We start from the raw sequence: 13,746 nt of genomic DNA, 5'->3' as shown, positions 1-13,746 counted from the left end.
CTGAGACGTGTTAGATATGTTGCGAGAAACAAGGGAAGACAGAGAAGATGCCATCCGACCCATTTTTCAAACTGTACAGAAATTAAGAAAACTCACAAGGCAGTGGTAAGAGACATTGTACGAAAAAAACCTGGGACAAGTGCAGGAACACCGAATGGCTAATTATAACAAACATGCGGTCCCCCATACTTTTTCAGTCGGACAATTAATCCTGGTTCTGTTACCTACTTTGGAAAATAAGATGGTCTCCAAGTGGTTCAGGCCTTTTAGAGTATTAGAAAAAAGGCCACTGAACTACCTAATATCCTAACTAGACAAGAGACAGAAGACACAGATATATCATGTCAACTTGCTCAGAGTGGAAGATAGATTAAAGTAAGGACACTACGGTCATGATGGTCGCTCTCCTCATCGACCGGGATACTGATAGTACCCTACTTTCTCCTGATCTATCACCCTCTCAGCAGACAAACATCAAGGACATATTGGGTCAATTTGCTGAGGTTTTCATAGATCGATCAGGGAGGGTCTCTAATTTGCTTTATTCTATTAGGGCCCCATCAGGTAAGGTCATTAAATTGAAGCCACATGGAGTTCCAGAAGCCAAGAGGGAAATAATTGAAAATGAAATTGAGGAGATGCTTAAGGCCAAGATTATCGAACCATCTGAGAGTCTCTGGACCTCCCCCATTGTTTTGCTGGCAAAACCTCACCAAACATGGCATTTTTTAATAGATTTAAACTCCACTCAATATCTATCTTTGATCATTATCATACGCCGAGGATTGACGATCTAATTGAAAAACTGGGCTCGGCCAAATATCTATCTACAACAGACTTGACCAAAGGCTATTGGCAGGTCCCATTCAATCCATCAGACAAAGAAAAAACAGCCTTCTCAACACCACAAGGCCTGTTTCAGTTTAGAGTCCTGCCTTTTGGTCTTCATGGGGCACCCGCCACCTTTCAGCACCTTATGGACAAGATGTTGAGGCCATACTCAACATTTTGTGGAGGCTACCTAGATGACATAGTCATATATAATAACAGCTGGCCTGAACAGACATTCCATCTATATAAGATTACACAGGCACTGAGAAAGTTCAGCCTAACTGCCAACACCCGAAAATGTCACCACGTTTTTTTTGTGGGGAATGGGTTAGTACAACCACAGAGTCAAAAGATAAAGGCTGCCCAGCACATTCTGCCTCCTAAGACCAAGAGGGAACTGCTGGCATTCTTAGGTTTTTCAGGCTATTCCCAAGGCTTTATAACTAATTACTCTAGCTTAGCTGCCAAACTTACAGATACACTCAAGAATGCACAGCCCCAAAATCTCTTGTGGAATCAGGAAGACCAAACCAGTTTTGATGAACTGAAACAAATTCTATGTATCGACCCAGTCTTGAAAATGGTTGATTTCAACAAATAATTTTTTACTAGAGACGGGCGCCTCTGAAACAGGACTCAGTGCCGTACTCTCACAGGAACATGATGGCATTGAACATCCTGTATTGTACTGAAGCTGAAAGATTTTTTCCCCTGAGCAATCATAAGTGATAGTCAAGCCGGAAGCATTAGCTATCAAGTGGGCCGTCCACCCACTCCAGTATCGCTTAAGTGGTAGAATATTCGCGCTAGTTACTGATCACTCTCCACTGACATGGATAAGCATAAGGATGGATACCAATGCCAGAATCATATGACGGTTCTTAGACCTGCAACCCTTTTGCTTCACTGTGGAACAACGAAAAGGGCATGAACAGGAGAATGTGGATTTCCTACGTCGGATTCCGATTAATGGAGAAGGGGAAGCCACTGAATTAAAGGGACAGGTATGTGACAAATTGCAGGAATTTGCCCCTTCTGCCCAAGAGGGAGCCCATCCTGTGAACCTGCTCCACAATATCCTCCATTGAGTAGAGGCAAGCAGGAACTCATTGGGAGAAACTCCCCCAGTGGTATTACCCAAATTTACCTTTTACAATTGACCTTTTGTCCTAATTGACCTAATAATAGTGGTCCTAATTGACCTTCTGCACAATTGACCTTTACCTTTATTTAACTTTTTATATATATCTGTGGGGTGGGTTTGGGGTCATACATAATATAATGGGATTAGGTAGGTGTTGTAGGGGTTTTTGGATTGAGTGCAGGGTTGCAGGGGTTGCCCCCCCCCCCCACATTTATGTCCTAATTGACCTTCATTTCAAGATCAATTGTGCAGAAGGTCAATTCTCCCGCGATCAATTGTGAAAAGGTCAATTAGTATATATCCGTGACAACGTTTCCCATTCCTGTGAGCAATTCCCAGAAAAGTCTCCTAATTAAACCTCTCCAGTCATGCCCCACAAGGATGTATACAAAGAAAGAACCACTGTGTGTTATTGCAATGCTGAAAACATAAATGACTCTTTAAAAGAAGAACTTTACAAAAACGGAGACAAAAATGATGAATAACGATTACAGAGGCTTCAAGAAGCCATTTGAGAGAACAGGAGAGGAGAAGCTAAACCAGGCAAGGCCCACAGTGACGTCACCTCTGCGAGGGGAGAATACTGAGAACTCCGGAGAGCCTGTGAGTTTCGAACAGGCTGTGAAGCCAGAAGCAAGGAAGTAGGTGCACCACGTCTTGACTACAGAAGGGAAGCTAAGCAGAGGAAGACCCATGGCAGTGTCACCTCCGTGAGGGGAGGGGACTGGAAACTCCAGAAAGCACAGGAGTTTCCTGTCACCTCCGTGAGGGGAGGGGACTGAAAACTCCAGAAAGCATAGGAGTTTCGAACTGGCTTTGAAGCCAGATTTGAAGAAGCAAACATGCAGTGTCTTGACAACAGGGAAGAGAACAAAGCCGTAAGTGGTGGCTTGGCCACACCAAGTCAGTAGTGGGCCGGGGGTCCTGTTAAGAATGATGATACCGCTGGGAGCAGGAAACCGCAAAGCAAAACAGATGCAAAGATACCGAGCACTCTTCAGAACAAGCAAAGCCGAGAACACGAAGACACCAGTAAGAAAGTCTGTGGACGAGTTGAGGGAAAACCAGAACAAAACAGAGACCCAGTGACGTTATCCCTGAGGAAAATAGGAGACGGGAAAGCAGGAGACGCTGGGAGGAAAAGGAAAATCATTATATCGGCATTCATACCCGTCCCAGTCAGTATAATGAAAGTAAACCAGTAAGAAGAGAAAGTAAAATCATTATATGGACATTCAATCTCCCTCCAGTCAGTATAATGAAAGTATACCATTGAGAAGAAGAGATGTGAATGAGAAACAAGATAGTGAAAAGATAGCGGTGAAAGATAGTGGTGAAAACAAGAGAAGAAAAAAGATGAATAGTTATGTTGTTGAGAATATAATCAAGAGAGACACAGAGTTTGAAACAAAACCCTTTGAAAATAATCAGACTTATAATAATCACAGAAAATAAGGCAACAGAGAGGTTGGAAAACCCTTCCCTGGGAGGAGGGAAGAAAAATGATTGGAGTTGAACTCAAAAAAGAAAGTAACCAGCCAACAAAAGACCTTGCCAAGAAGAACATTATCAGTATAAAATCAAGAGAGATACAGAATGGAAAAGACATGAAAAGTAACCAAGAGTTAAAGGAACTGTGTGAACTAATCAAAGAAGTTTCCGGGAACTATTTGAAGATTACTCATTGAAATAACTTTGCGAAGAGCAAAAACAAATGAGAAGGGTGCCATTCTCCTGTCCTCAGTTGGTATCAATAGTGGTAGGGTCAGTTAGGTTAGTTGGGATAGTGGACAGATTATTTTTAAGACACTTCACTGACAACTGATTAGCACCTTAGTTAATTTTGCTCGATAGGGAACCCCTGTAGAAGAGGGAGAGATAGGCATTCACTTCATTCTTTAATATAACACACACAGTGAAATGTCTAACATGAATCTGTGTCCTTTTTTTGACCTGCCACACAGCTTGTAAGCTCTTAAGTACTGATGGCGTGGTTGATAGTGCTCATTGTAGGCCTACAATGAAACGCAGTGTTAAGAATGATGGCAAGACGCTCACTCTGGTTCCCAGTCAAGTTTTCCTGCTGTTTTTCCCCCTCTTCATGTCTTTTCCATTCTGTATCTCTCTTGATTTTATACTGATAATGTTCTTCTTGGCAGGGTCTTTTATTGGCTCGTTACTTTCTTTTCCCCCCTCCACCAATTTTGGGTAAGATGTGTGTGTTTGGAGGGGAGTTAGTTCCTGGTCTCCTGAACAAAACATTGTGCCATCACTACAAAGACCAGAATTCCTTGGGACTGTAATTAGAAAGGTAATTGGCAACAGCTGAAAAGAAACACAGCCTCCCTGAAGAGAGTTGAAGACTCGAAAGTACTTGGAGGAGCAGAACTACTGTGCATTTGAACTGGCAGTTGGGATTTAACCCTGGTATATGTTTTGAACATTTTGTGGCAGTTTGGGATTTAACCCTGTTATTTTTTAACATTGCTGGGATCAAACCCTGTTATTACTAGTTTAAGGATTAAAAAGACTCGGAACTACAGTGTGCGCCTGTCCTTTTCTTTTTTTACTACAATGAAACACCATTAACAACGTGAATAAAAGCCTAAAAGCTGACAAAACTGAGAAATCAATAACAATAAAGAACATTAACATTAGAAGATATTGACCTATTGATAGGTCCTCACATTGAGAGAGTGACACAAACTTTAAGAGTTTAACAGCATTCTTTTGTGAAGGGTAGCTGATGATTGACAACTACAGAAAGATACAGATACTGGACACAGTCTGTTAAGTGATTTACTTTACAACCCTGAAGAAGTTACATATTGTATATAATTTTGCTGTAGTAAGGGTTAGGTTTAGGGCAGCCCTTGGTGTTTGGAACTTACCAGCAGGCTGCTGCAGGAGTGCACGCATATATTACTCTGTAGTTACCATGTTGCCAAACTACAAGGCAAATGCTGGGGGTGTCCGCAGACAGTCGAAGTAGAGGCACAGGTCAGCGCTATACTTTTTAGCATGAAGCCCGATTAGTAGAATTCCCTTTCTGAGGCAGCATAACCAGTATCCTTTACGGTTATTAAAAAAAAAAGGCTTGGTTTGCCCTCACCCTCAGCATAGATGACATTCTGTTCCACCCCTCCTGATCCCAGGTTTACAAGTACGATACGCAACATGCTTTGGGAGATAAAAGGGGAGGAACAGAGCCCATTCCTGAACTATAAAGAGGGAAGAAGGAGCCCAGTGTGCAAAGGAACTTGAATGAGACACATCCTAGGACTCAATAGATCAAGACAGCTATTAGACAGTGGGGGTTACAATATCTAGTGCTAACCAGGGACTAAAGATCCCTGGGTACTCTATTTTCTGTGACATCTGACAAATTCACAATGCACACTAAACACAAAACAAGTATAAAAAATACAAAATCACAGCAAGCAAAAGCCGTCGCCGCTTCCAACCGATGTACCCTAAGTGCCAACAAAAATTCGAGCATGCGCACAACTTGGCAGAAAAAAACCAAAATATGTACAAAACCTCATACACAGATACCGCCACCAACCGGTGTTAACAGGCTGGGAAGAAAACACAGAATTCTAGCTTGTGGAACATTAAGAAAACCCCACCAACACATATGAACATAGAGCATGTATATTTGACATCCTATTCGGCAAAAACATATAACCTGACAGGAAAATATATGGGCATACGGAAAATACTGCTGATAAAAAACGTAGCACATCTGGCAAACATTTATACCACAACCACATGTAAATATCATGTAAAGGGAAAATGTCATGCACATTGATAATGAAAGAGACATTTTACACACTATTGACATGCACACCACAATGACAAATAACTCTGAATATACAGAAGAAACACTGATATTATACTAGATAAAGGGAGGATTCACAGGGAGGCAAGGTTACAACCCATTTAAAGTCATATCAGATCATAAAAGTTTCTTTCGGAAACTCAAAATTATTTCCATAAAAACAGTTGCGTAAAAGTTACAAAAACATGCACACACAGAATAAGAACCATTAAAATACAATTAAGAATAATTAGATCAAATTCCTATATATTTCATTAGATACTTACTAATAGATAATGCATTCTTCAAAAAAGACAGAAGTGCCCACCCCACACAGGGTAAATCCACCCATAACAGGTTATTCAGGGCAGGTTTATACCGAGAGAACCCCCAATTCCAGCAGGAGAGATTTTATTGTGTACCCTCTCAGTCTAGAATAAACAGGACAAAACAAGAAAAAGTGGGCCAGGTCCTCCCTGGGTGAATTACATAGAGGGCACGATTGATTGTCAATATTTTCAGTGTATGCTGCCACCACTGCTCGTAAACAAATACAGTTAAAACGTGCCCTAGTTAGTAGTAGACATTGGGTAGGGTTCTCAACCCATGACAAATAGCTTTGTAGACCAGGGGCCGCAATGAATGCATGCTTCCTATTCGAGGGTTTCATAATCTCCTGATACTCTATATTCTCAGAGATATACAGATGAACCCTCAATACACAGCACTCAAATCGCTAACAAGCAAGATATCTCAGAAACAAATGGGCCGGATTAATTTCTGCAAGTTTCACCTTAACATTCTGCAGCCAGGGAATTCTCCCATTAAAATCTTTAAGTACCAGATATCTAATTAGTTCCTGAGTCAGTACAGCTTTGGGATTACTCCAAAGTCTGAGCCGAAGAAGGACAGGCTGTGTTAGGATTATGTCACTAATGTATTTACAACCCAGTTATAAGTGTACTCCAAAATTGGGAGCTGAATGAGGAAGACCCAGAACTCTCTTAAGAAAGTTATTTTCCACCACCTGGATGGGATCTGGCATTACTATAGCTCCATATCTCCATACCAAACCTTGCAACAGAGGCTGTCCTCCTGTTATACACCTTTAACACCAGATCAACTGGTTTAGCCTTGAACCATGGCTCTGGTTACCCCCACCCATGGGCTGTTCAAATCTCGTGACTTGTTTGATCACATGTGGGTCAGGACTAAAACTGGAGGAAAACCTAACTCCGAGATAGTAAAAAAACTGTTGACTCTTGGGATCAATGCACCCTTACAGAACATTGCTTTGAATTTCAGAGGGCACTTCCCCCCCCCACAAAAGACCATCATGGCTGACTTTTGAGCATTGACCACAAGATCCAGAGTGTCCATGAACGAGGTGTAGTCATGAATAAGCCTCTGCAACACTCGAGGAGTATGCACCATTAAAACCGTCTCGTCTGCGTACATCAAGAGTGGCATAGGCAGATTAACCATCCTAGGGACATCCAGGGTAGAGTTTAGCAAACAATCATATAGGCCATTCATATACAAACAGAAGAGCAGGGGCATCAGAACAGAGCCCTGCTACACCCCTAGCTCCTCTGGAAAAGGGGCAGTGCATCTCCCATTTGCACCACTCCTCACACAGGCTTGGGCTGAATAATGCAGTCTAACCAAGAGACTGATTAAAGCCTGTGGACAGTTCATGGATCTGAGCACGTGCCAAAGCTTTTCATGATTAACTTTGTCAAAAGCCATGTTCAGATCCGTGAAGGCAAGGTAGATCGGCTCGTCCTTGACAATCACTGAGTGGGCCACCACAAGATAGAGTTTCAGAGACTGTTCGGAAGTACCGAGACTGGATCTGAACCCTAACTGTATGGGAGAGGGAATATTACTAACCTCTACCCAAGCTTCTAACCTTGCTAAAATGGCACGCCCAAGAATTTTAAAAAGGGAATCCAAGAGAGAAATAGGCCTGTATGAAGTGGGAATGAGTCTGCAGCCCTTTCGTATAAATTGGCTAGATGATGGCAAACGACCAATAATCTGGAGTCATACCCCGAGCACATATTCCATTAAAGCCCAGAGTCAGAATTGGTCTCCACAGATCAGACTCAGAGAGAAAAAAGTCAGTCAGACATTATCAGGACAAGGTGCCCTGTGACTATACTGGCACTTAATGGCTTTCATAATTTCACCCACAGTGAATTCAATCTTCTCTTTGGCAGCTACCCCCATAATCTATAAGGAATCCTCGGTTTGTAAATATTCAAGAGTAACTCCTCTATAGCCCACAGAATATAGGTCAGAAAAATGGGCCAACCACGCCTGGTCATAAACCATAGCATCCATCACTTTGGGCTTATATTTATGAAATGGGACATTGTTTGCATCGTTGCTAGCGGGTTCTCAAACCCAGTCAGCCCATGCTTCAGCCTCGATCTTGCATTTTCTAGCAATAACCATCTTATAAGAAACCCTGCCGCCAACGATATCAACTTCAGAGGCCAGGGGATTCTTCAGTGTGGCAAGTAACCTGGTTTTTGCTCACATTCAATCCAAGTTAAACCAGCCCAGCCTGACCAGACCCTTCCCTCTACATGGCACAGTAGTGAACGTGTATGCTAGATTGGACGTTAGGGACACAAATTTGGCCACAATAATACTCTCATCACACAGCGCTGCAAGCAGGGTGTCGAGTTCCTGCCGGTTAACTTGGACTACCTTCCTCAACAGACCCGCTCACAGGACTTCCATTTGAGCCTATGCCTAGAGGATTCCAGTGATTCTTCAGGGAGATACGGCTGTGGAGACAAAACACGCCTCTCTAAAATGTTAAGTTCAAACTTGATCGGGAAGTGATCGCTACAAATTTCGCCCACCACTTTCGAAACCCAGAAGTGAATCCCAGAATTTAACCGGGACACATATAAAGTGAATTGTGGAGCGACCCAGCGTGAAAGAAAAAGTAAACTTGCCAGGAATGTCATAAAAAAAATTACCATTTACTGTGCGTAGCCCCCAATCAAAGAGGTAATGGAAAAGCCTGAGACCTTCGGCACACGTTCTAATATCCATCATAGCTGGTGTGGGTTTCCTTGCCAGATCTACCTCAGAGGTGTCATAGACTGTACCGTCCAACCCCTCCCCATCTTTTCGATAATGACCCCCCTCCCAGGATAAGAACCATATTCTGTGAGGCTACCCAAGGAACAAGATCATCCATCACAGAATATGAAACAGAGAGAGAGTTCCTCGCATACTGGGCATGAGGACGATTATAGAAATTTAACAACATTGTACTACCTTGGGTTACCGCCCGCGCTAATAGCGTTACCACCAACCGGTTTGACGCTATTAGCGAGAGATCAAGGGTTGGGCGGTAACTGTAATTCCCCATTCCCCATTGGGGGATGTCAGTGAGGGTCTGTCTGTAGGAAGCACTGCTCTATGTATCAGCGATAGGGAGGCCTGGGTTGGACACCAGGATATCCTTTTTGAACTCCTTCCTACCAGACTTGGTGAGAAGGGCAGGGTAGTACAATAGAGAAGAAAATAGCGCTAATAGCGCAGTGCTAATGGCGCTCGAAAATGGGAATTTTTCCGGCACGTTTACCCCCAGCTCTGAGCTGGGGTTAAACACGCCAGACCCATGTTTGGTCGGACCCTTAAATGCGGCAGTAATAGCGTTAACGCCGCATTTAAGGGCTACCGCCCAACTCGTGATGAGGACGTATGTCATTTGTACCAGACCCGCAAATTCTAACAACCTGGAAAAAAGGATGCAGAGACTCCAAAGGAAATGACTTGCTCACAGGGTTAGATTTAACCAGTATACACAAACCTCCAGAACTACGCCCCCCTTTGACTTCTCTAAGCCGCCACAAAGTGTGCAATAAAACCATCCACAGACACTTCCTCCTGTCCATGTCTCCTGGAGAAGGATTATCCGCCAAAGAGAATCAGGCTCTCCGGACTAGCAAGCCTATATTTTACCCTGGCCACATTCCACATAAACACTGGAAATGCTAATGGTAAGGTTACCACAAACATTCTTTCCAATACTCAGTGGGTGCAGTAATCTTAATATCAACATTTCCAACATTTATATACTGCACAAACCTTTACAAAAAAACAGGATTCTCTTTTGGTAGAAAAGTCCTAAAACCTCTATACGTAGCACAAAACTCATATAGAGAGGTCTAAAAAGTACCAAATCCCATTCAAACGCCCGTAAAGAATGTTTTACTCTCACGTAATACAAAAATCACTGGATGGATTTACACCAAGCTTGTATCCTTTGCTGGCATCTCCGGCAAATTGAAAACTGCAACTAATGCAGTGAAAATCATCTATCGTTCTATTAAAAAAATCACCAAATGTGGGTCTAAAATAGAGATACATATTTTGGTTTGGTTCTCAAACAATTCACAAACTCAAATTTAAACCAGAATCCTGTATGTGATGAGTGAATTTAAAACGTAACATTTAAAGTGCAGCTGTCATGGGTTCACAAACTCACATCTAAGTTCAGCAGCGCTCTTTGGCATGTTCTGAAACTGGGCAGCGGTAAAGGCATGCATTAGAGCAGTGGCATATGCCTTTGAAAGAAACATAAAAGGCAACATCACAAACTTAAGGGTGGGGCTATGCAAATGGTTGCACCCCTCACTAAAGTATTATGTATAGTCCCTGATCACCGTTCCGTGGCGGCCATTTTTATTTATTTTTTCCTTCTTTCAGTTGCTAGACGCGGCAGTTATCTCACATCTTAAAAAAGACACTATTAGTACGGGCCGGGGTACTATTAGCAATAAGCCTGAAGCGGTAATGCCCCCCCAGCTCGGGGCTTATTGCTTAAGTGTTGAGAGCTGACAGAAATTACCAGATGACATTTCAAAGATGAGCAATGAAGGCAATAAACACTGTTCTGCACAGGCAAACTATGCCTACTCACCTGTTGCAGGAGTGACGCCTTCCCTCCTCTCACAGTCTTGATGGCCCGATGAATAACCCTCCCCCTCTTTTTTGAGGCAATATGGAACAAACGATGTGGTAACCGGAGGCCCTGATATGGGAAAAAACATATATACAATATATAAAAAAGTTAGTGTTCTATGCAAGAATAAAGAGGTTGAGCAAACATAGTATTTGCCTGCATAATTCCACACAAGTAAAGATAGGAGCAGACAAAACAAAACAACATCTAATGACAATTAAGAGGTTTATAAAATGGACCGAATGGATGCTTTGGGAGGTCATTGACAATACCTACATTCAAATCCCTAGATCACAGTCAATTGAGTAAATTCTTTTCACAAATTGGAAAAGGATTATACTTTACATTGCATTAATCGCAAAGAATTATTTTGGAGTGTTAATATCTACCTGAGCTGGGGTCAGTGCTGCATTCTCTCAATTCCACACCAGGCTCATCCATCAAACTTACACTTGTTTCTACTGCCTTCTGTAATCCTGCGTCAGGATTAAGAATTGGAAAACCTGTTGAGCCAAACAAAAACAGTTACAGAGATCAGAACTATAGAAAAATGGGAAAGGACCATTTTCATAGAATTATATCTTCATGAGAAAGTACAAGAGGAAACTATTATTCCTACTCATAATCCATGGCCTGCATTTGTTTTTCCACATTAACTGCAAGATTAAGTTTCTTTAACCACAAATATTGTATTCATTATAGGGTAATAAGTCACTTGGATTTGTGTGATTTACTGAGGGGATAACTGTCCCTGCTGCATGCCTTAACGGGTGATGACGCCCCACAGCTCGAGTTGACAGGCTTGAGCAGAGGGTTGGCCTTTAATGAGGGCTATGGGGAATAACCACCCATTAAAGACCAGGAATTATAGTTATCAGCACAGAAACAGCATTCAAGGAGAGCTCAAACCAGATAAATTGGCAAAACAAAAACCTACAAAGAGGGTTAACTGTCAAACGGCAAAGGTACCCTTGCGGCATTCAGCCTCCTGCACAGTGAAGGAGGCGTGATCTGGGAGAGAGAAGATGCAGGTAAGGAGGTAATGAAGGGTGCAAAGAATGGCTTGAGTTAGAGGGAGCTAGAGCAAGACGTCCTGTGTTCTGGGGGGGGTGAGGGGCGGTTGCAAGCATGAGGAAGAGAAAATGGCAGAAAGCAGAAGAGGTGCCAGCAGACAGCATGGAACACAGGCTTTCACTGATTAATAAAATACGAGTTCTGAGTCATCTTATTGGCTGGTGCCTCTCCCATGTATTCCAAAAATGGTACTTGATGCAAATGCAGCAGGTATAGGAAATCTTTAAAACTGTGACAAAGTTGTATTTCACATATCTATATATAAAATGCTTAGGTATGCTTCCATACTCAGCTGATGCTATTTATCAGTGTTGGGTTGCCCTCTGCTGTCCAAAAGGCAAATGTGAGGAACATGAGGGAGTCATCACTTCTTTTCCCCCTGAAACTCATGTCAGGTGGCCAGGGAAAGGCCATCACTTTTGGATCCCCAGCTTGGGGGTGGATATGCTAGGGAGGATCACCTGAGTGGAGGGAACTTGGGGAGTGGGCAGGGGATGTCCTTAGGTGAGACATGGTATCCCCTATTCCCTTTTAAGAATGGGCCCACTATTCCCTAAGCCTTTGTTGGCTATTTTCAGCCCTTTCCCTTTTCATCCCTTCAAAATACCGCCCAGAAACACCACCTCAACACTGGGATGAGGATGAGACCAACTAGGAGGACACATCCTCGCGTGGGTGATATAAACACCTATCAGCCTTATATTGTTAATGCAGACACACATCAGTTAAGTACCAAAACGAGGAGAAGACAACACAGAATTATGCACACTTCCTTTAATTCAAACCTTCTCAAACACCACTTGGGTACAGAGATGAAGAAGATGGCCTTGGAGTTATGCAGGTGAAGCAACCAGGCATGTCCACCTAATAGGATACACCATGGTCAGGCAATTGAATTTAATGACCCACACCTGTGGTCATTTAGCAATTCGAATGAGTATAAAAATGCTTGCCGCACAGCATGAAAGAGAAGCGGGCTGAAGCAAAGTGGACAGCAACAAAGCGGGGTGGAGAGAGAGGAGCGGGACACACAGGAGCTGAGAGCCGTGTCGGACAGGAGAGAGGGACGCCGAGTCCGGCCGTGAGAGGGGCTGGAAGTCCTGCAATCCCTCCTTGTCAGGTGCACACAGCGGGAGTTGTGGGGTGCCCAAGCACTCCAGTCACCGTGGGACTCAAGGAAAGCAAGCAGTGCTCTCTATGGCCTCTGCGAGGGAACAGTGGAAATTGGAAGCCAGAAAGCAGAGGGAAGAGTGGAAAGGAGCCGAAGGGAGCTGCCGTGTGAAACCGGTGAGTGAATACAGGGAAACACTCATACCGGGGCGCTTCGGGAACTTGAAACAAAAACTTTTGGAAATCGAACAAACTAAAAGTTGTTATAAGCACTTTTGAATGCTGAAACAAATGCTTGTGAATACCAAACAAATTGAAAGACATTATAGTCAGCAGATACCACAGAATGAATTGTTTGAGACACTAGTGTTGGCAAAGCCAAGAGCATACCAAGGTTATGAAGCAAATAGTGGCCAAAGCAAAAGAGTTCAAGGCACTGCAGGTTAAGAGGAAACCTGTATTGGCAAGAGCCAGAAGAGTACAGAAGGTGTAACAAAGTGCATGGTGGCCAACCAAGCCACAGTAAAGGGTTGAAAGAAACAAGCTTCACTGTCAAAAGAAAGCAGTGGAGACATGTTTTCTTTATTTTTTTTATAAATCTCTTTATTGTTTTCCAATAAAACACATAACAAACAAACAAAGATCGCCAAAACTGGGTTACAGCATGTCAAAAGTGTCACAGTACATACATTAAGATCACAGGTAAGCCGGGAAAGGGCTGTATCAGGCAATAGTTCCATATTATGCATGGTCAGAACGAATCCACCCTCCAGG

At 43.0% G+C, this 13,746-nt stretch overlaps 1 protein-coding gene across 3 annotated transcripts in view; it reads right to left on the bottom strand.

Annotated features, from left to right (window-relative positions):
* LOC138467753 (zinc finger protein 544-like) overlaps positions 1-13,746 on the bottom strand; it is a 402,382-nt gene that overhangs the window by 295,012 nt on the left and 93,624 nt on the right. For all 3 annotated transcript variants that reach the window (XM_069607981.1, XM_069607982.1, XM_069607983.1), the window contains exons 5-6: positions 11,178-11,291; positions 10,747-10,857 (exon numbers count right to left, since the gene is read on the bottom strand). In XM_069607981.1, coding sequence (XP_069464082.1) covers positions 10,747-10,857; positions 11,178-11,291 — 225 coding nt within the window. The remainder of the gene's footprint in view (positions 1-10,746; positions 10,858-11,177; positions 11,292-13,746) is intronic.

This window comes from Ambystoma mexicanum, chromosome 4q (assembly GCF_040938575.1).
Source record: "Ambystoma mexicanum isolate Mex_15411 chromosome 4q, UKY_AmexF1_1, whole genome shotgun sequence".
NCBI lineage: Eukaryota > Metazoa > Chordata > Amphibia > Caudata > Ambystomatidae > Ambystoma > Ambystoma mexicanum.
The sequence above is the reverse complement of the archived record's forward strand: the minus strand, read 5'-3'. Positions and strand labels throughout refer to the sequence as shown.